This window comes from Saccopteryx bilineata, chromosome 8, assembly GCF_036850765.1.
Source record: "Saccopteryx bilineata isolate mSacBil1 chromosome 8, mSacBil1_pri_phased_curated, whole genome shotgun sequence".
NCBI lineage: Eukaryota > Metazoa > Chordata > Mammalia > Chiroptera > Emballonuridae > Saccopteryx > Saccopteryx bilineata.
In genome coordinates this window covers 68023476-68046921 of record NC_089497.1, presented here as the reverse complement: position 1 = coordinate 68046921, position 23446 = coordinate 68023476, and the positions used below count along the sequence as shown (strand labels likewise).

The following is a 23446-nucleotide window of genomic DNA, read 5'->3' as shown; positions in this document are numbered from 1 at the left end:
TTTTTTTTTTTGGAGACAGTCTTAAAAGCTAAAACTAGCATACATTTGTGGTGGAATGTATCGTCACTTGCTGATATCCAGTTGAAATACTATTAACTCCTTTTAGTAACTTTAAGAAAAAGCCTTTTAAAGCCATACATGTGTAACTCTTTTCTTATTCCCTGCTATATATAACACAGGTTACATAAAGGCTGACAAATCCACATTTATAAGCATTTAGCATTTGCTGTATTAAAAGATTGTTAGTTAATACTAGCAGTACTGAGTTACAGAGCATAATTTTTAACAGTAGCAGGTATATTAAGTATGGTTATGTTTAATGGACTTAAGGAAAATGGGCATTTTTGTCTTCAAATTTACTACTGACAACCTAATCTGAACAGTTCTGCTAAGCACTGATATGTTAGAAAGAAAAGTAAAAATCAAACTTTATTGTTGCTTTTGCCATTTGGTAGCATTTTACACACAGGCTTCGATCTTCAGAATACCCTGGGTTCAGTAGAAAAACCTTTTAAATGAAGTTTTTTGTACAATAGAAACTTCTCAGCAGTCAAAATTTAGACTGTAAAAAAATACATGCAAAACATACTTTTCTGAAAACACTTAACTTTGAACAAAGCACCGAACTACACAAATGCAGAATGAGAACAGCATTTCAACTCCACCAAAAGTAGTCATCATAAAAGGTGTAAAAGTCACCTAACTTCACTAGGCACTGTTCACTTTTTAAACGGGAGACAATAAAAAATATTGTCCACAAACATATTCAAACTCTAGAGCAGGTTTCAGAATGTCGTCCACTTCATGCTTTAATAGCGACCTGGGATGAGAAAAAAATAAATATGCATCAACACTGAGAACTGATTATTAAGTATACTTTTATGTGGAGAATTTTAGACTGTTTTGCCTATTGACATTCCTAAGTATGTGCCTGATTCTTTCTATGAAAACAGAGGAAGACTTTCACAAGAGTCACCCTAGAACAGAACAAACCAATGTAAAACAATAGAAATAACTGGTTAAGCCATGGGTCCCCAAACTGCGGCCCCCTGAGGCCATTTATCCAGCCCCCGCCGCACTTCTGGAAGGGGCACCTCTTTCACTGGTCGTCAGTGAGAGGAGCATAGTTCCCATTGAAATACTGGTCAGTTTGTTGATTTAAATTTACTTGTTCTTTATTTTAAATATTGTATTTGTTCCCGTTTTGTTTTTTTACTTTAAAGTAAGATATGTGCAGTGTGCATAGGGATTTGTTCATAGTTTTTTTTATAGTCCGGCCCTCCAACGGTCTGAGAGACAGTGAACTGGCCCCCTGTGTAAAAAGTCTGGGGACCCCTGGGTTAAGCATAACTGAACCTGAGCTCAAGTTTTGTCACTCAGATGTTCCCAAGCTGTGCAAAAATTACAAATATTCCTTACAAAGAAAAGCTACAAATGTGACAGAATACACAAAACACATTTACTATTTTAATCAGCAACAAGATACCATGAATATAGAGGTATAACGCAATTGAAACTAATTGAATTAACCCTTTCACTGCAAAATACAACTGTGCTGTGAGTTTGGTATGTCAGGGCAAGCCATGCTATTACAATATATAAACTGAATCATATTAAGGTTAACTTACGAGGTGAGTATGATCGGGATCTGGAACGTGATCTATATCCTCCACGGCTATAGTAAGGAGAAGGTGACCGCCTTCTGTAAACAAATGTCAAAACTGTCTAAGACTCCACAGTTTCCAATTAGATAAAATGACAGAAAGATTACATACAATCCTTTTATCACTTTCTGAAACTAGAAGGCTAGCACTGACCTCAAAAATTTTGCATTAGTCATGGGATTTCAAGGTCTTTTGGTCCTGAGAACAACAGTATCAAGACTAAAATCAATCCCAAATGAGCCAAAACTATCAGTATTCTATTTCATCCATTGATAATCTGCTCATTTTAAATTCTATTAAAACAGTAAAAATTTCATTAAGTCCTACCACAGCCTCATGAACTATATCCAAACAAATTCCACTAGTGAATCAAATCAGTAATTCCACTTTCTGAGTATTCACTTTCTTATTCTGAGACGTTTACAAAAAGCCAAAATAAAGACACAGTATAAAAGGATAGCTATTGGCGCTGGACGGTTGTCTCAGTGAACAAGAACAGTGTGTTGGCCCAGCATATAGATGTTCCAGGTTCAATTCCTTGTCAGGGCAAATAGAAGCGACCATCTGCTCTCTTCCCTCTTCTTCTCTCCCAGTGCTGAGGCTAGCCACCTCATCGGTCCAAGCGTCAGTCTCAGGCACTTAAAAGTAGCTCAGTTGATTTGAGCATTGGCCTAAGATGGAGGTTTTGGGTGTATCCCAGTCAGGGCACATGCAGGAATCTATCTTACTATCTTCCCTACTCTCACACATAGAAAACAAAAAACAAGAGGCTAGCTATCAGGAATAAAACTAAAAAGGCTTTCTTGGAGTACCGATAGTACCCACTGAATAAAAAGCCCAATTAATTTCTGCAAACACACAAAGCCATGGACATATACACTTGGCTTCAGTTACAATACTTTATTAACCACATGCAATCCAATATTGTGCTGTTATTTATAATTTAACTACCAAAATACTAGTAACAAAGCGTCTTCATGTAATTCATTTCTGCTATTGTACAGATTTAAACCTCCTGATATACCTGTAAATCTGATCCCTGTCTTGAGCCGCTCTCCATCCTCCTCCTCCTCCACCTCCTCCTCTGTGAAAGCAGAAATGCATTTATTTTATGATTTTTTTGAAATTCAAAATTCATGCAGTAAAACCAGAACATTCAAGAGAAGTGAAAACTAGTTTCTTCAAAGTAAAATCATAAATAGTTACTACTTTTCTGCCCCTTTCACAAACTGGAATAGAGCTCTCTCTGCTTGCTAAAATTTAAGTGTCATTAGGACAAAGAACATTTTCTAAGTAAATACTCAAAATCAAATTTATCACTTTAATCTTCTCAGCTTCCACAAATCCCAAGTGACATTTAATGTAAAAATACACTATGCAATAAAATGCTGCATGTCAGGAGCACCCTTAAAGATTCATTTCCATATAAGTAATAATCATCAATAGTCAACTTCTTAAAACATTACCAAAGAGCGTGCAAAGACCTCCACACCTCAAATAAGGTTTTCAAAGAGATCTTATGATAGGCATGTTACCATACCAAGCCCCTGAAAATTTATCAGTAGTTTGGTAATAAATTCTTACCACTGTTAATACTAAATTATAGTTCTTAAATTATTACTATTATGGACTCCTCCAAATATCAGGTTTACCTAATAGTGCAGGATACATTAAATATACCAAAAAATTGTTTTTATCAAGCAGAAACTTTCCAAATGTAGTTTATTTTGCTTTAAAAACATAAAAGAAAAACCCTGAAGCATGGTCTATAACAGGGGTCGGAAATCTATGGCTCGTGAGCCAGATGTGGCTCTTTTGATGGCTGCATCTGGCTTGCAGACAAATCTTTAATAAAAGAAATGTTAAAAATATAAAACATTCTCATGTATTACAACCCATTCATTTCCTACCGCTCATGTTCATGGTTGCGGGTGGCTGGAGCCAATCAAGCTGTCCTCTGGGACAACACCAAATTTTTATTGGACAATGCATAAAGTACATGAGTCGCTGTATGGCTCTCATGGAATTACATTTAAAATATGTGGTGTTCATGGCTCTCTCAGCCAGAAAAGTTCCTGAGCCCTGGTCTATAATTTTATTTCCACTGCCATGCTTGAACTATACATGTTAATTTAAAGAGACCAGATCTTATAATCTGGTTCAAACTCTAGATCTGGGTATTTCGATAAAAAAGGCAATGCAAGGCAATGCTTTATATATTAAAGTCTACAACAGTTGTTGTTTTAAGTTATGTTGCAAGTGAGATTCAGATGAGTTCATGCTTCTTTCAAGTTTCTGACATCTTAAAACTTATTATTATATTATGGTTAACTTACCTGTATGATCTGCTATAGTAGTCCCGATCATCATAGCCTCGATCATATCCTCTGTCGTAGTAATCACGACGGCGTGAGCTGCCACTGTAATTAATACATGACTTTTATTGTTAAAAAACTGTTTGGCCTGACTTGTGGTGGCACAATGAATAGTGTCCAAACTGGAATGCTGAAGTCACTGGTTCCAAACTCTGGGCTTGCCTCATCAAGGCACATATGGGAAACAACTACAAGTTGATGCTTCCTACTACTCCTCACTCTCTAAAATCAAATTAATCTTAAAAAAAAAAAAAAGTCAGATATTTATGTCATGTTCACTGGATCTTAAAGGCTAACATAACCTATAAAACTAAGTTCTATGAACAATACTGAAAAACTACTTCAAGCATAACCTCTTTATCTTTTCTGGGGGAAAATTCATAGGCCTGACTATAAATTAATTGGAAAATGAGTATTATCATTCCCATTCGAATTCTCATTGATAATGAATAAACAATACACCTCCTTGTCCCTTGTAACAATGCATCTAAATATATTTTTAAAATCTTTGGGTTGGCCTGGTGTGTGTTGATTCCTGGTCAGGGAACATAGGAGAAATGACCATCTGCTTCTCTACCCCACTCTAGCCATCCCCACCCTACTCTCCAACAGCCATGGCTCAAATGGTTTAAGAAAGTTGATCCCTGGAGCTGAGAATGGCTCCATGGCCTTGCCTCAGGTGCCAAAATAGTTTGGTTGATAAGCAACAGAGCCAACACCCCAGATGGGCAGCACACTGCTCCATAGAGGGCTTGGCCAGGTGGATCCCAGCCAGTGCACATGCAGAATCTGTCTCCCTGCCTCCATTTTTTTATATAAGGTCTCCCGGGAAGTACTGTCCATTTCTATGACAATAAGTTTTGACACGTAAGCACGTTTATTTGGTGCATGTGTGCCTCTTTATTTTTATCACTTAATGTATACATACTGACATAGCAAATTAACTAAAATAAAGTTGATTCACGTTAGTTTTATGTGTGAAGCAATAGTACACCCATGGCTACGAAAAGTTCATTTACGCCACTATAATTTTTACGAATTTCAACAAGAAATGCTACGGAAGCATGTCCGTCGCATCCATCAAATTCCCTGGACTTATTAGCACCCTCTGACTATCACTTGTTTTTGTTCTTTCAAAATTTTTTGAAGGGCAAAAGATTCAAAAATGAAGATATCAAACAAGCACTGGTTCAATTTTTCGCATCAAAAGATAAAACATTTTTCAAAAATGGGATATGCCCTCACACTGGCAAGAAATCATTAATGATAATGGCAATTATATTATTTAATAAAGTTTATTGACGGTAAGAAAAATTTGTGTTTTGTTTTATTCCAAAAATGAACAGAACTTTCCAGTAGACCTTATATATAGAAAATCTTTGGGTTAAGGAGGCACACATTCTACTAATTTGCTTTCAACTTTAATAATTTGCCAATCCCAAATTTCCCAGAGAGAAAAAAATCATAAGAATAGTTTCAAGAGTAGGAAAATATCTAGCCTATTATGGTACATGGCTGTTATGCTATACTTCTCTTATTTAAGCACATTAAATTAAAAAATAAAATTCAAGTTAGAGCTTTGTTAGTAAGAAAGATGACAACTGAATTACCCTATCAAGTTCAGTATAAAAACCAAAGCCTGTTTTCCAATCTGCTTAAGAAAACAAAAACTAAAAAATGCTCTAGCCTGACCTGTGGTGGCACAGTGGATAAAGCGTTGACCTGGAATGCTGAGGTCATCAATTCAAAACCCAAGACTTGCCTAGTCAAGGAACATATGAGAGATGATGCTTCCTGGTCCTCCCCCCTTCTAAAATGAATAAAATCTTAAAAAAAAAAAAAAATTATTAAATAATATAAAAACTGCTCTCGAGTGTGGCCCATACAAACTTTTAACTATAATGGTTACATTCTGAGGGAAACAGTCTATTCAGGAATACTTAATCACCCAACAAACTAAATATATGGCCATTTCTTTATGATAAAAGTGAGGTGAAATCTATGTAATGGTGTCAACCATACTTTGTGGGTGGAAGAAACACAATTTTTCCACAGAATACATTCTAGCTAGTTAAAAATAAGAAAAATTTTATGCTGTGCCAAGAACAGATGACATTCCAAAGATTTCCCTACACTACATGGAGGAAATAAACAAACTGAACTGTCAATATAATTTTTACCTTGAAAATAAACTTACTAGGTTGGTCTCCCCATGTAAATTCCTGGAGTTGGAGTATGTGGTCTTTTTGTTATAGAGAAATCAACTCTGATTCTACGTCCATCAAGCTCCATTCCATTGGCACGCTCTTTTGCCTTAAAAAAAAAAAGTTGTTATATAGTTCATAGATTAGCCTCAAGTGGATGTTTCAGTTAGATGCACTAAATTATTTTAGAGTTGGTAGAACATTATGGCCTAGAATTTTAGGTCATTTCAACCCTGTTAAATTTATAAAAGCCAGCCATAAAACCCAGAAAACTTTATCAAAAAATTGACATAGGACATATAAATCGTGAAAAACTTGAATTATGCTACCTAACAACAAATTTACAAAGCAGAAAATATCTTGCAAACTATGAGCTAATATTTTAAATGGCTAGCAAAAAATTTCATGTAAATTCAAATTTGACAAAAAATGTTTACTTGGAATAATACCCCAGTCATTAATTTACATATTATCTATGGCAGCTTTTACACAACTAACAGGTTTGGAAAGCTGTGACAGATATATCCCATGGCTCACAGGTCCTCAAACATTTACTAATTTTTAACAAGTTTATGGACTCTTGCCATGAAAGTAAAATTCCTGACTAAAGACAACGCCATATATAGAGTTCCTTCATCTAGAAATATACAGTACCTGAAAATAGTATGCGCTTCAAAGCTATACCAAATCTACACCCACACATCTATTCTAATGACTTAGGAGTCTGTCCACTTTTTGAATAACACTTGTCAACCTACGTGGAACTCGATTTCTAATTCAAACCATGCTATTATTTCTTTTTATTTTTATTTATTGATTTTAGCGACATAGTAAGTAGACAGATAACATTGAGCTGTTCCTCTATGTGCCCTTACCAGGGACCAAACTGGCAACCTCTGCACTTCAGGACGATACTCTAACCCTTTAACCCAAGGGTCCCCAAACTACAGAACGTGGGCCTCATGTGGCCCCTTGAGGCCATTTATCCGACCCCCACTGCACTTCCAGAAGGGGCACCTCTTTCATTGGTGGTCAGTGAGAGGAGTATAGTTCCCTTTGAAATACTGGTCAGTTTGTTGATTTAAATTTACTTGTTCTTTATTTTAAATATTGTTATTTGTTCCCATTTTGTTTTTTTACTTTAAAATAAGATATGTGCAGTGTGCATAGGGATTTGTTCAGTTTTTTTTAATAGTCCGGCCCTCCAACGGTCTGAGGGACAGTGAACTGGCCCCGTGTAAAAAGTTTGGGGACCCCTGTTCTAACCAAATGAAGCACCTGACCAGGGACCAACCATTCTATTTTCTAGTTTGAAAGTTTAAGGCCTCAGAAAATAAGTTTCTGGCACTACTAATTCAGATACAAAATAAGATATTTTTTAAGAGCTAACTATGGTCCTGTAAAAAAAATTAGGAAAATTGGACCTCTACCAATACTATAATAACCTTGACTCTTATAGTTTTCAAAAACTAATGTTTCCATAAATAACTATATAACTATCTAGAGCTGAATTCCCAATTTCAACACTGACCTCAGATGGTTTTTGTCAGTTTCCCAAACTTTTCCTTATACAACCCTTGGAGATGACTTCAGCTATATTAAATAAGTCCAAATTCTTAAAATGTAGCCCAGACTCACACATTAAACTTTTATCTTTAGTCTACAAACTAATCTTTACTCCCTACATTTTCAATTGTCAATCAACATCTAAATATGAAATCATTTAGCCTATATTCAAAACCAGTTCCTTTTTCCTGAGTCATATCACCTTTAAGTTGTTCCTTATTCTAGATTCCACAATATAAGCACTGATTAAATGTTCTAAGTAAACATTAACATTCATATACTTTAGATATTTAACCTAGATATCTATCACACCTGTAAACAGTCGTGTATAAAGCGTTATGTCAGGACTTAATTCAAAATGTGGTGGTACCTACAGGTGACTGAGATGACACATAACAGTGCAGTAGATTAAGCACCAAGTGGGGGTGGTAACAGAACCAACTGCCCTAAAGCCATACTTTTTTGTTATCCTGTGTATTTGAGATTTTCCACAACAAAAGGCTGGAAAAAAAGTTCAAAGTATTACTGCCTTTAATATGTTCCCAGAAAAATGCTTTTCCTTTAACTCAAACTTCACTGAAAGATTTACAATATACAAACAAGTGTCCCTACTTGGTCATTTAGTACTTGGGAGTTCACAAAAGGATTGTTATTTCACAGGGTACAGGTAGGATTTTACTTACTTCCTTGGCATCATCTACATTTTCAAAATATACAAAGGCAAATCCTCTTGAACGTCTAGACTGCTGGTCATATACAATAGACACATCAGCAATGGGGCCATATTTAGAGAATACTTCTCTTAGATCTCTCTCTGTAGTGTACAAGCTCAATCCAAATACTCCAAGACAACAGTTGGGATCAGGATTTGCCTAGAAATAGATAAATGGATTTTAAACTTTGTCATAAAATAAAAGGGAAGCCATACACAAATTAGATAAAAATGCCACTATCAATAAACAAATAATAAACAGACTAAGTGCTGCAAGCATATTTAAAAATGGACAGAAAGCATCACAAAAGTTGAAATTCCAATCTTAAAGAAAAGGGGGCAAATACTATTGTTAAAGCAAACTAACTTTTTGAGGGAGACTGGAGAACATTTTGAATGAGTGAGGTGTTTTCTAGGAATGTATTCTAAGAAATGTCCACACCTTTCACAACACATACACATGAAGACAATCAGAATAGTATTTCTATGAGTCAAAGAAATAAGTGACAAACTATTAAAATGTTGTAGACATACCACCCATACAGTGGAAATGTTCTTAATTGCCAAAGCTCAGCTTGATTCTATTTTTTTAGAGGCATTATATACAAGCTATTCACATAGACAAATGAAGTGAAAGAGGTGCACTAAACTTTAACATATTAAGCAGTTTGCAATCATAATAAAGAAAAACGAGAAACATGTTGCTTACGTTACAATTGCCATAATAAATTTACCAAGTTTTTATTTAATTCAGATTCATTTACTACAAATTCTCTTTGAAACACACACCCTGCAAAAACCATTTGGATTATACAATGAAATCACAAATATAAACACATTAAATGTCACCTCATTTGGAACCTCCTCTCATAAAAGACAAGAAACTTGCTTACATTTAAATGGGAAAGTCAGGAAGGGCATTATGTAAAAGGTTTATTTAAACAAATCAGAATACTTAAGTAACATCAGTATGGAACAGATCTAGGTAGATGCTATATGATTCAATGTATGCTGCAACAGTAATGCACAATGGAGGTTTTTATTTGATGAACTGAGTTACCAATTTGACAATATTGTACTTAATGTTACTGATAGCCCAAACGTAGACCTTTACATGAGATTTGAGCTATCAAAACACCTAAAGAAAAGCCTCAAAGGTAACTCATATACTCACTGCTAATGCTCCACTGCCAAATAAAATCAGTTTAACTTCTAAAGAACATAAGACTGTATTAAATGAAGTTTTAGACAGTCTATTGCTTCAAAAATAAAAATCCCGATATATACATTTCTTTATTCAGTGACAGGGGAGGCAGAGACAGACTCCCACATTTGCCCTGACTGGGACCAACCTGCCTAGCCCACTAGGGTACAATGATTGTTGCTTAGCAACCTAGCTCTTCTTAGAGCCTGAGGCAGAGGCCACAGAGCCATGGCTGTAGGAAGGTGGGGGGGATGAGGGGGGAGGACAGAGAGGAGAGAGGGAGAGAGAGAGAGAGATAAGCATATGTGCTGTATGCCCTGACCAGGAATCAAACCCAAACATCCACAAGAGCCAACGCTCTACCACTAAGCTAAATGGCCAGGGCCTAAACCCCAATATTTTTCACCTTACCCGATTCCCGACATGACGCCTGCGAGTAGACATGGGAGAATGACTGTGGCTATGACGTCTTCGGTAATCTCGACTGTAGGACCTGCTACGGGATCGTCTATGGGACCGAGACCGCGATCGTGACCTTGTATAATGCCTTCTAGAACTTCTTCTGGATCTAGACCTGCAAAACAAAGGCTTTATGGTTATGACTAAATTAGATAACAGGATATGGCTTTCAATTCTTTTAATACTCTATATCTATGATAGAGTTAAATTCCAGAAGTCAGAACACAATCCAGGCATATACTACCACGGTATCAATTAGGTTGGATCAATACTCTTCTCCTACATCAATAGTCAATCAATCTCTGCTAGGCGTTCCAAAATCACTAGATCTCTTCCAACATTTATTAAAATGAAATTAAAATTAGCACATTCAATTATCTTTTGAAAATCATAAAACATGTATTTCCATAATAGCATGATTTGTGCCTACCTCTCCCCCTTAGAATACCACCTTCTATTTTCTGCTTCTCCCATTATGCCCACTATTCACTCAAGATAAAAATTAACATCACAGTAGTTATCAACAGTGTTTTAAAATCAATCAGTTTCTCCTAACTATAGTGATTATATAAACTGTCATTTAAACCAGGAAGGATACATTGTAAAAAAGAAAAGAGGTGCTGTTAACTATGCCTGACAACAAGCATAAACTGGAGCTGTCCCAAGCAAATCAGGATGTATGACACACGCTTGAATAACATTAAAAAAAAAGTGCTCTGAGGTATTATTTTTGTTTTATAATCACATGTAGATACTAGACTACACCTATTCATCAAAAATTTCAGTTACTGAAAGCCAGTGTTCTGCTGTATATTTGCCACACTAATAAGCAGTTTACTTAAATTCATAGCCAATCCTCACAACAATTCTGAAGAAATGATAGCATTACTAACTCGCCTTTATAAAGAAGCTAACTAAAGTGGAAAAAGTTTAAGTAATCTGTCCACGCCAGAAAAAAAAGAGGTAAGATTTGAAGCCTAATTCAAAAGCCCAGGCTCTTAACCACTTAGTCTTCGGTCTCCCAGAATTTACAAGTAAGTTCATTTCTAGTACCAATATTAAATAGGCCAACAAATGATCTAACCCTGTCTATCTTCCTAGTTTACAAAGCTCACACCAATTTCAAAGCTAAGAGTAACAGAAGGAAACCCCAAGACAGTCTTTCTTACCTAGATTCAGATCTGGACCTGGACTTTGATCTGGAACGCCTGGAATCTTCCTTGGAGCGAGACCTTGCAGGGGTATGCCTTGCAGATTTCCCAGATCCATGAGCACTTCCACTTCTGGAAGCAGAACGGGATTCCTACACGTAGATGTCAAAAGTTTAATTTGTATACTTTCTGGGCAACTTTAAAAACAAATAAGCTGCTGTGATATAAATGGCGAGGGAAAGCAATCCCCTTTCAAGACAAGAAAACAGGTAGGGCAGGAACTGAATATACCTGGTTTAACAGTTACATTGCTCCAAATAACATAAGTAAATTAGCTTGAACTTCCACCTTTTTGGAGCAGGGATAAGAGTTAACTGACCCCACTCCTCAGAAAGGGGTGTTAAAGCCAAGCAGCTGAGGGACTGTCCAAAGATTGTGTTTGGGGAATTTTACTCCATAAAGACTAGGGCGAGAAAGAACCTTATTAATAACTATGACACCTACACTTCATGCCTATTTCAGTCAAGTTACCATCAATAAAAACAAAACCCTATGAAATTCATAAAACTTACTTTAAAAATGCTCTTGCTTTTTAAATAAGACCTCAACTTTTCAACTTATAGAAAGAGACAAGGACAACCTGTTTCAAGTCCTAGGGAAATGTAGAAGCCTAGTGGAAAGCAAGGACCTGCTTGAAGGACACCAGATCCTTTAAGACCCTCAAAGAAACCAGACAAAGCTACAGCAGAAAGGCAGTGTGAACTGTGCAAAGTTAAGAGAGGGTGCCAGAGAGCTTACAACTTCCTCAGTTAAATGTAGATGAGCCAAGGCAAACTAAAAATAAGTAAATTAGGAAAGTTATCTAACCTACATATTAAAATCAGAAGATTGAATTAGACTTCTAATCTTGGCTCGAAAAAGAATTCAGGAACTATATTCAAATACTAAAGTCTACTTATATACTATATACCCATATTTTTCCACATCAAAACTATGACTAGCCAGTAGGTTAAGCAACACAAAAAGGAGTATCTCTCTCAAAACAAAACCAGCAATCAAATGGGTAAACAGAATAACCAGCAGTTCACCAAATCAGCAGAAAAGGCCTAAGCGAAAGAACCAGAGAAACACTCTGCCAAGGTGCAGAAAGAAAAAACTTGATAAAGAAAGAACATCCACACTGATAGCTAAGGTATCATCAAACAAGACAGCTTCTATTTCAAGTTATCCAACTTAAGCAAATTAAAAGGCATAAAGTCCAGTGAGTCTTTCCACTCAAGACAGAAAATGGACAGACTAAAACAACAAACAACAAAAAACACCCCCCAATATTACTGTAGAGGTAAGAATCCACGTTAAAGCTGCCGGTAAAAGTTTTCACAAAGACCTCTTTTTGTGGCAGACCTCTAGAATATTCTGGCCATCCTAAAAATATAGAAGACAGGATATAAAAATATTACAGCACCAAACATTTTTTATTATGTTCTGGATTTACAACATAATGGAGGATATTTGGAGGATTCTTCCTATGACACCCGGGGGAAAAAACATATAGGCAACAATGAGACAAACTAAAATTTGAGTATTGGCCCAGAACAACTTTCTAACAACTTTTCCATGGTGTGATGTGACTTCTCACTCCTTTCCTCCAGGAGTAACTGTCGAGAGAGTCAAAGAAAAACATGGTACTCTTGACTGAACAAAGTAATTTTCAAAAGCAGGGATGTAAAAAACCCTGGCTGGGTAGCTTCGATGGTTATAGCATTGTCCCCAAGCACTATAGAGGTTGCTGGCTCAATTCCTGATCAAGGCACATACAAAAACGGACTGATGTTCCTGTCTCTCTTCCTCTCTCACTAAAGTCAATACATATTAAAAAAAGAGAGAGAAGGAGGGTATAGCCCCTGGCCAGGTAGCTCAGTTGGTTAGGGCAGTGGCAGTGGTTTTTAACTTCCAGTCTGCTCAAGTGTTAACTACACCGATGTTGTATGAAGACTATAACCTATAATCATCGGGCCTATAAGCTTCATACACACAAACACATCAGGATGGTTAACTAGTTCATGGATGAGCATGAAATTTCTGGCAGACTCGCAGTTGAAAACCACTGGATTAGATCTTCTTCCTGATTCACCAAGGTTGTGGGTTCAATCCTTGGTCAGAGCACATTCAAGAGTCATCCAATGAATCCATGAATGGGTGCAAAAAAATTGATGCTTCTCTCTCCCTTCTCTCTACAAAATCAGTAAAGAAATCTTTTAATAAATGGGGATGCAATTTCTACCACAGGCAAAAGCTAATCTAAAAGATAGTACAAGGACCCAAAAGTTACTAAATGCCTTTGATCCACTGCTCTAAAGATTACTTCATGAAACAGTTACATAACCTTTAATGGAAAGCAAAGAAAACTTACTCTGGAAGGCAAAGCAGAATATGGGTGCCTCACAATAAGAGTTAAAATATTACCAACATTACTGCAGCTAACAGAAACCAGTCAGTATAGGGACCTGAATAGAAAGGAGGGTAAGAAGAGAAGGTAAAGCCAAAATTTCCCCCTTCTTGAATACTCTTGCTTCATTAAACAGAACAGCCTTGTTCCAAGCTGAGATGCTTTTTACCAGTCTTGTCTACTATAAGAGATTGTACCTTCGAAGCTGTAAGATTTCCCCCATGAAATTCTAACAGCTCAAGAGTCAAATTTACAACAGCTGTGAAGTTACAAGACCTTTCACTCAGCCTCTGAAACTAACTGGCTACATGGAGATCTCTTGGGAGCCAAGTATTGCTTAGACCAGGGTTAACACCAGAATGCAAACGTTTCCCCTTCTACACTGACACTTGGTTAGGCTAACACCTAAACTGCCTCCACCTACTACTCTTCTCAGGGATATTCTTAATAAATTTAACCCTTCGTAGTATGTTGGCCATTAATTGGCTTGGAAATACATGCAAGGAAATACAACTTACAGAGAACAGGAAAAACCTCAGCCTTCCAAAAACAAAAAACAAAAGAAAAACACCTTAATCTCCAATTCCCTATTCTGAGAAGGCAGTATCGAAGAAAAACTTTTTGAAAGAGGTGATAGAAGCAGAAATAATCGTCCAATTGCTAGGTTTCCCCTATATTATAAAAAAAACCCGGAAACAGTAAATAAGATTTAAAACTGGCTCTTGTAAACCCACACAACTATTTAAAAACACAAGTCTCCAAAATTGGAGCTGATTTTAGGTCTACAGTTGGATTTCTACATTTCTTAAAAGCATCATACATGTTTATGATGCTACTGAATGAAGTCTCACCGATTTAGTCAACTTCAAGTTTTATACATCCTATCTGGTTCTTCTTGGCAAAGGCATCTTTCTGGAACCTTGTTTCTGTTATTTCTGACCTACTGCCCCTCCCCCCCATTAACTAGCCCTCCTGGGGCTTGTACCTTACTGCCCTGGAGGTGAGACCTGTTCCTCCCCCTATCCCCCCCCATTTAATCAAACCTTAAACTGCCTTCTTCCCCTTTGATGCTAACAGGTCTTTCCTCTTTTGGACCCCAAGGACCTTTCAGGTCTCCTAATAGAAAAATCCATGGGCTTGAATAGAAATATCCAGTCATATCACTTTTAACCTCAACTCTGCCTAATCTGTAATTCAGAATGCAAAGTTAACACCATTAACATTAGTTTGTACATGGCAAGATAATTTTTATAAAGCAGGAATGGAGCAAAGCAAATGCTGTAAACTATCTCCTATAAAATGGAAATAATTTTTCTCCTTGTCAGGTACAGATTATAAAAAGGTCAATTTTACATCAACAAAAGGCCCCATAGCCTCAGAAAATGGATCCCTCTAGAAATGTAATTTGTCACTTTTTCTACAAGTACATCTGACAACTTTCGGAAAAACTTTTTTTAAAATTCAATTTATTTGAATGTCATTGGTTAATAAAACTATATAGGGTTCAGGTGAGAGAAGCAATAACCTTGGCTTCTCCAATAGGGTAGAAGACATCCAAATGAAGGTAACACCATTAACATCAATCACCTGACTCTTTTTTTTAGCTAAAGTAAAATACACAGAAGGGGGGTGGTATGGGGGAGAAAGACAGAGAACTTTGAGATTTATTCTCCCAATAAGTGGTGGGAAATGAAAACCAGAATAAAGCTACTTTGTAATCTATACCACTTACATCACTATAGTAGCTTAATGTTAATAAGAGAAAATGAGAAAAAGAAAAGTTGATATCTGAATGAAGCACCTGCTACTGCTGCTACTTTTGAGTTTGATAGCCTATTGACCTGCTTGCACGACCCACCTTATTCCAAGGGAAGCTTCTAAACTTTTAGCAGCAACCCTTGTTGTTCAGGCGGAATAAGCATTAAACAGAAGAGAATTAAGAATCACCCATGTGGAATTTAGCACACATGCATCTTAAAAGTTGGGGCCTAAGCCTAAGTGGTCATAGCTTTCCACTATTGCCATCTGGAAAGAAAACGTTTTCATAAATGCCAAAGTAAACTATCCTGGTTCAGTGTTTTGCTTCAATTTTGAGGGTTTGATTCTATAACCATACCAGTGACATTCTTCAAGAAAACCGACAACATCCTACTATATATATTGCTCAGTACTGAAGGATAGGGTTCAGTTCACTGTAGAAGCCCAAGGTGTGGCAGACACCACCAAGCCACCCTCAATTCAACTCCGGAGGTACTCACTCATGCCCCAGGACCAGCAGTTAGAAAGACAAAAAAAAAAAAAAAAATCTAGAGGGAACAAGATGAAGCCAACTGTTACCCATGCTGAAGAGCTCATTCCTGCCTGCTACTTGACTACAAAGGGTTATTTAATTGCATTTCAAAATTTGACTAAGAAGTTAAAATTAGAATTACCTAATATTTAAACGTTTCCCCTGGAAGGCACTTCTTTACCCTGTATATATTTTCTATTAAACAAATAATGCATGCATGTTTAGCAAAATATACAGGGACACATAAACAGACTAGTAATTACTTAGCGTAGTGCTTTCTGATTCCAGATTACTTCTTATCTTAACTTCATTTTTATTTCTTTTCTTCATTCTTCCGTTTCAAATTCTGACTTCTTTCATCTTCCCCACTTCACACAAATTGCTCAATATTCTACAAGTGGGACTTCTGGTCTGATAATTAGCATGCATTCTTTCTTTAATTTTTTCAAATTTCAGCTTCACTTATTCCTGAGCTTCAAATACTCATTTATAAAACTTGTCAAATGACGACTTCCGCATTTTCCTTCTTCAACATTAACCTTAATAGAAAAAGAACAGGATGAAGAATATTTTAAAACTCCAGGATAAAATCCAGTGCCAAACTGAAACTAGAAAAAAAATCCCTTGTTTTGGATTTTTTAAAAAACCATAAAAAAACACAAAAACCCTAGAATATGCAGCTCAAAAACCTAAACTAGTTTCCTGTTGGCTTTAAAATATATATGGGAATCAATCATTTATCTATTCCAAATAGCTTTATCATGCTTTAGTTGGATGTGAAGTGGGCTACTGAACATTTACTGTTCATCTAACATTTTAAGAACTGTAATTACATTTCACACTTAATTTAGTCATCAATAGAAAGTACATTAAGTGTCAAAAGCACAACTCTAGTCAAAAAGTGACATATTAATACAAAAGTGCAAGAAAGGAAAAATAGGACAATTCATTTGTACAATGACAGGGCTCAGGCTGGAGAGATTTACAAATTGTGACTTTTCTAGGTGAGGTCAAATATATTTAACGTCACACATTTTTGCACCACATTCTAAAGAGCTCTATAGGAAATGTTCAGGGAATCTGAAAATTTAGAATGTTCAACCCACCTAGAAAGGAGCTCTACTGAAATTTTTATATTATGAATGGTCCAGGTCCAGCTACTAAATTTAGAACTCAAACCAAGTCAACCAACAACTATATTTGAGTAACTAATAAGGAAAGCAGAACTAGAATGCAAGTGATGTTTTCAAATGTGGTAAACTCCCCCCCATGAATATTAAAATCACCTGCACTCCAAAGGACAAATTCTACTTTTAAAAGTGGCAATATGGGGAAAAATTATAGCTCATTTCCTGAAATTACTAAAAAGATTTAACATCAACAAAGTGTTTGTTAAACACAGTAAACAAAATACTGCCCTCAGAAAACATCCTGGTTTTTCCTGTATTTTACCTTGCAATCTTTTGTTCCACTGTTAATTTCCTCGCCTAGTTTTCTTTCTAGAAAAAAAATAAAGCCTAAAAAAAAGTCTTTACACCTATCTGGGCATAAAGACAGCCATGGCTAACATGGAAGTGCTGTGATGTCTTTTAAAAAGTCAGCTGGTTCTTTAATCCAGGAAAAAAATGTCAATAAGGCTTTTATTTAAGGGAGTTACAGTAATTGTTTTTTTTTTTTTTTAATATCCATCACTAAAATGTAATGGGAACTGTATGCTGGCAGCACAAATGTAATCGTGGAATCAGAATGCCCAAGCAGGTTTCCTCCTAAGGCCTCCTAAAGGGTACAGATACAGGACTTAAATGCTTACTGGGATGGAGGCCAAAGCTCTAGATATCACAACTTTTCAATACAGACGCCTTCCTGCTGTTTCAACAACCCTTCCCAACCTTCTTCCTTCTTTTGTAATTGAACTACAAAATACACTACACTAAATAATGTAAATAGGTTTATTTCAACTCAGCTATTAAGTGGCCACTTTACAAAACTAGAAGACCAACTATTAAGCTATTATTTCGTTACGAGATCTTACTTAAATGCGCAAACTCATTAGGTTGATTGTAAGGTTATTATTTTAAAAATTGGGAGGAAAACAAATCAATCCTACCATAAAGGTAAATACTCTTATCAACATAAGGATTATTTTATCTTTTTCTGCAGCCACTCTACCAAAAGGTTGGGTGGGTAGAAAAACCCTCACACCGAGAATATGATGTCAAAAAACCACCATCTGACATGCCTAAATTAGTTGTAAGCCCATGCTTTTGAGAGCTCTTGCAAAAACAGTATACTGCATAAAACATTCAGTACTTTCCAGTAAGACAAGTTTAAATATGCTTTTTGACTTTCCGAAGACTTCTAAGCATAAAAAAAGCAAAAACGGGCCTCAGGCTGTCATTTTAGACCATCTATGTTCATAAAAGCAACAATCTGATAATAACCTCCAAAACCCAATTCAAAGCAAAGATTTTTTGGAAACTTAAAGACTCGAATTATCTGTAGTAAAGAACTTTTGTAACTCAAAAATAAAACTGACAATACCTAATTTGATATGACCCAGACCCCCCCAAAATCAACCTCATAAAACACTTAAAATTTCCTAAACATCATTCACCACTCCCATTACTATACAATGTGAGAAAATAATACAATTCACTTGTAAAAAATAAAAATTTAAAACCTGATGAACATCAGACAATGCAAAGACTCAAAAAGATATACAAGTTGTAGTTCTGTCCTCTTGAGCAAAATGTAAGTAACAAAAATAGTAATATTGTATTTATCACTTAGGGCTGGGGGGTTTTATTGATCATAAAGGGAATCCCACTTAAGAAATGAATTCCTCTTTACTTTTTTATAAAACCAGTAGTACTTACCTTACAATCACTTGGAATTTCAGTTTGAAAATGCCACCTTCTAATTTCAGACAATCTCCACAATATTAAAACATTCTTACTCAACCTCGTTTCTTAAACGACTCATTCCTAATCACTGACAGTGAAACAAAATGCAAACTATTTTCTCCCACTCCACATTAATTCAATCTTTTATTAAAGAATTTGTTGCAATGGCTATAATTATCTAGAAAAGAAATGAATCGAGATGTTTCAGTTTTAAAAGTTAGAATCTGGAGTTGCAGCTAAAAATCAGAGAATACAAATAAAGAACTCAAGATTAAGCAGAAGAAAAACTGCAGAATTTGAAAGGCAGTTTGATGGGATGGTAATACAGACATCTGTTCCTCATCTCTATAGAATATACTAAAGCAACTTATTTGCAAACACACAACCTACAAAAATAGCCAATATTGTGCCAAATTATGTACCAATATTGTACAAAACTGTTAAACAAGAGCCTCTTAAAACAAGTGTCAGCCCTTAAAAAAGTTTGTGGGTAACTTTTGTTAATCCTGGATACCGAATTTTGAAGAACATTTTACTTTTGCATGTGTTTGACCAGATCAGGGTTAGGCCAACTAATTAGACACATTTCTTGAATTTAAATCAACTTTGACATAAAAACCCCATATAAAATCAGGTATGACACAAATCACAAATATTCAAGAAAGAACCCTACCTATAGATTTACAAAGAGACAATGAGACACACTAGACTGCAGTTCTAAGAGGATCCTCTCTTACTTATTACATACACCACCATTCTGTTTAGGAATCACCTCCAATGTCTAAAGGAGGGCGGTGGGGTATTTTATAATTATTTTGGGTGTGTGTGCGAGTGTATGAATTAGACATATAGATAAATGAGGGGTGAGATTACAACTGAGCTGAGAGCCTAAGACTGGAATGAAAGTAATTTTTAAGGCTCCAGCAAATTACTGCCACAAATGCAATTTATTCACTGCTTTCAGGCACTTTCAAAAGTATGTAGCTTAATCAGGTCTGACTGTACTACCTAACTACCTAGAGCTCTTTTTGTGGCATTTTTAAAAAACTGTTCCACTGACCTTTATGATTTGCCAAGCAGTTTGGGAGTCCAAACAACGTTTGTTTTAGGTCTATTCTAACAACTTCTGGTTCCAAACAAATCACCTGTTGGAAGGCAATCAACACCAAACCAAGGTATCCCACTTTCAAGAAAAATCACCACTCCTAGGTAAAAACAATTAACAAAATGTTTTTCCTAATATGTATCTTCAAATTACTTTATAGATAGATCCCCTTTCATAGTAATTAAGTGAATACCTATTCTACTTAACAGTATTGTGAAAAACACTAGAATGGATATTCTACTAAGCATGTAAAACCACTTCAAGAGAAAATTCTAATGGGATGATGCCTCTTGAACGGTCTCAAGCCAGGACTTAACAGCGATTGTTTCCCCCTTATGCAAAGTATTTTCCTTTGGGCAATTTTTCATCTCCACAAACACACCAGCCAGCACAAGCAACTTAGGAATATTAAACGGAGAGCTCCACCAGTCAGCAATCAGTTATTTTGCACTCCCTAAACAGTGCAAAAGCGCCCAATTGTTTTATTTGCTTTGCACGCCAATGATTCGTTTCCACAGTGTATTTAACTGATAGAAAACGGGAAGTCACAGCTTCAACAATTTGTGCGCCCAACCCAAACTTTTTACCCAAAGAAAGCAAAAACCTAAAAGAAAATATTCATCTGTATAAAGAGATTTGATTAATTCAAACCAAATCTAACAGATCTGGTTAGTTAGATAAAGTTCACTAATATATGTAGCAGGGACTAAAACAAGTATATTTTTTAAGCACCTCAAATTTGATTTACAGGGGTTTTCTAACGTATTTGGATAATTAACCTGACAATTAAGGTGGCTCTACTAGAAAGGGAAAAACCTAACAAGTAAACTGTAAAAACATCCAAGTTATTCCTATCATGTTAAATAATCAAGTTGTTGCTTTTTTCATCACCTATTTCTTAATCTAAATATGCCAAGGCTCTGGCACTGTTGCATCTTCATGAGAACCCACACCCCGCAACCAAGCTTTACATCAGTACTGTTTAAAATCTGGCAACTGTTTTTATTCCTGCAGTTTAATCAACCCTCACCAAACTCCACACCTGGGAGGTGGAAACTTAAAAAATAAGGACAGGTACGAGCTGTGATCCACAGAATCAGAATGACTCAAAACAAAGGGAATAACGGCGCCGTAAATCGTTGTCCGACATATTTCTCCAATACGATCCCGTGGGGCAATATCTACTCCACAAAAATAATAAAATCTCAAGAGACCTTGTGGTCTATTCTGTTTGGATACTGGTAATGCGTTCCGGTTTGAAAGCCCTTTTGGTATCCAAGAAAAGCACTCCACTTAGCCTTAACACAAAACCCGGGCGCAATCTCCTCCAACTAACGGGCCGGAGATTTCTCCTACCTCAGATTATTTTTCCCATCCTAAAAGAAGCCCCAAGAACACACTAGATTCCTCCCTTTGGAAGCCATTAAGACGATTCTTTCCTAACCTCAACACCGGGTGAAAGGCTCCGAAGAACGTTGTCCCCTTCCCTAACCCTCCAAGCTGCCCTGTGAGGCACAAGGCCGGCCCGCGTGGACGCGCGGCTCCGCCGCCATTTTGTGCCTCTGGCAGCCCGCCCAGCGCGCCAGCCCAAGATGGCTGCGGCGAGGCTTCGCGGGAGAGCAACGGCGAAATAAGATACCGCTCCCCTCCCCCAACACTGAGGGGACCCAGCGGCCATTTTTAATCCCCCCCACAACGGAAAAAAACCGACGACTCTGTTATGAGGGCACATAAACCTAACTGTGGCCTCCTTCCCGACTGCAAGTACATCCATAAGGGCTTTCTGAACCCGACTCTGATCGTCCCCGGCCTCAGATTTCGGAGCCGAAATCGCCCATTTACTGGTCCGAGGCCGACAGGCCTGGAAAGATGCAAGAAGCTAGGCTCACACAGTTGCCCCCTGCAGCACTGCTACGTACCCGCTCGCCGTAGTTCTGCTCGCCACTGTCGCTCATGACTTCTAACTGCTGCCGCTGCTCGGCTCGATGTGCTTCAACCGAAGCTGCCAACCTCTAGCTTCTTCTCTGCGGAGGCTCCGCCACAGCCCGCCAGAACGTGCTACTTCCCAAGCCGCTAGAAGCCCAAGTGATCCGCGCCGCCTCCACACAGGCTTTAAGGCTCCCGGACGTGACGCAGCGTCTTTAGCCCGGCTCCGCCCCCTCCCAAAACGCGCGCTTTCTTGGCCCCGCCCCCCACTCATATTTTCCTTTTCAGCAATGGCGGGGGGAAAAAAAAACCCCGAACCGGATGTGACGTAGTACCGTCTCTCGCAAGGCCCTACGCCCATCTCTGGGTCTCTAGGAGGCGGGAAAGTAAATACGTAGATTGACCTCTGTGGTGGTCGCCGCGGGGCGCGGTGGTGCTGCTTGCTACCGACTGTCTCCTTTCTGGGACGTTACAGGGAAACCGTCCTTTCTCTCATTTTTATTTTCTCCGCTTTATTAGTTTCTCATTTTTGTTCCTTCCTTTGGTTGGAGAGGAAAGGAAGTACTGTATTCTGTACTTTGCATTTATTTAGCTTTAATTGTAGATCTTTCCTTCTTGAATATACATTTAAGCATTTATTAAATGCCAAAGCACTTTACCAGATCTTGATGCACTGAAGCCAGACATAACCTCTAGTCTGAAGTTAGTGGTCTAACAACAGGAGAACGTTGTACACATATTTGTAAATAATGATTTTAAACGCTAAAGGCACTTACAACTGTATATATCTCAAAAGGAGAAAGGATTAATTCTGCCGTCACCCAAATTCTGCCATAGGGTACAAAGTAGTCTCCCCCTTATCTGTGGTTTCGCTTTCAGTTACTCAGTCCACTGTTGTCTGAAAATATTAAATGGAATATTCCAAAAATGAACGATTCAATTTAAATTTATAATTGTGCACCATTCTGAGGAGCCCTGATGAAATCTGGCTCCACCCTCCTGTTTCTAACGTGGGACATGAATCACCCCTTTCTTTGTCCAGAAGCTCTAGGCTGTATACCCTCCCAGCATCACAGTGCTTGTGTTCAATTAACCCGTTATTTTACTTTACAGTAGAACCCAAAATGCAAGAGTAGTGACGCTGGCAATTCATATGCTAAAGAGAAACCCTAAAATGCTTCCTTTAAGTGAAAAGGTGAGTACAATACAAAGAACATTTTCAGAGCAAGAGAGAACTTTTATTACAGTTTTGGGTTGTTTTTTTTTTTGCCTAATTTATAATTGAAACTTTACCACAAGTATGTATGTATGGGAAATGAAACAGTATCCAGAGAGTTTAGGCATGGTTTCAGGCATCACTTGGGGGTTTTGGAACATATATATTCCCTGTGGATGGGGTGTGTAGGGGACAACTGTAATGGAAAAATCACAACCTTGG

General features: G+C 37.2%; 1 protein-coding gene across 3 annotated transcripts; it reads right to left on the bottom strand.

Annotated features, from left to right (window-relative positions):
• Window positions 1-29: 29 nt before the first annotated feature.
• Window positions 30-22201, bottom strand: TRA2B (transformer 2 beta homolog). Of its 3 annotated transcripts, none has more exons than XM_066241105.1 (9): window positions 22002-22201; window positions 11354-11487; window positions 10137-10299; window positions 8493-8681; window positions 6237-6352; window positions 4001-4084; window positions 2689-2748; window positions 1629-1702; window positions 30-820 (listed from the first exon to the last, which is right to left on the bottom strand). In XM_066241105.1, exons 1-9 carry the CDS (start codon window positions 22035-22037, stop codon window positions 810-812), a joined length of 867 nt encoding a protein of 288 aa, XP_066097202.1. In that variant the 5' UTR covers window positions 22038-22201; the 3' UTR covers window positions 30-809. The 3 variants fall into 3 exon arrangements, with proteins under 3 accessions (XP_066097202.1, XP_066097203.1, XP_066097204.1); XM_066241106.1 differs by having other exon boundaries at window positions 1629-1699; XM_066241107.1 differs by lacking the exon at window positions 11354-11487 and having other exon boundaries at window positions 22002-22196.
• Between the last annotated feature and the right edge of the window lie 1245 nt (window positions 22202-23446).

What these genes read in the sequence shown, in the direction of transcription:
- TRA2B (XM_066241105.1), bottom strand. Translation starts at nt 22,037, where the DNA reads ATGAGCGACAGTGGCGAGCAGAACTACGGCGAGCGG. An exon ending in GGCGTCATGTCGGGAATCGG is followed by an intron (nt 8,682 to 10,136) that starts GTAAGGTGAAAA and finishes ATCTATTTCTAG; the next exon opens with GCAAATCCTGATCCCAACTG. An exon ending in TACATGGGGAGACCAACCTA is followed by an intron (nt 4,085 to 6,236) that starts GTAAGTTTATTT and finishes TATTAATTACAG; the next exon opens with TGGCAGCTCACGCCGTCGTG.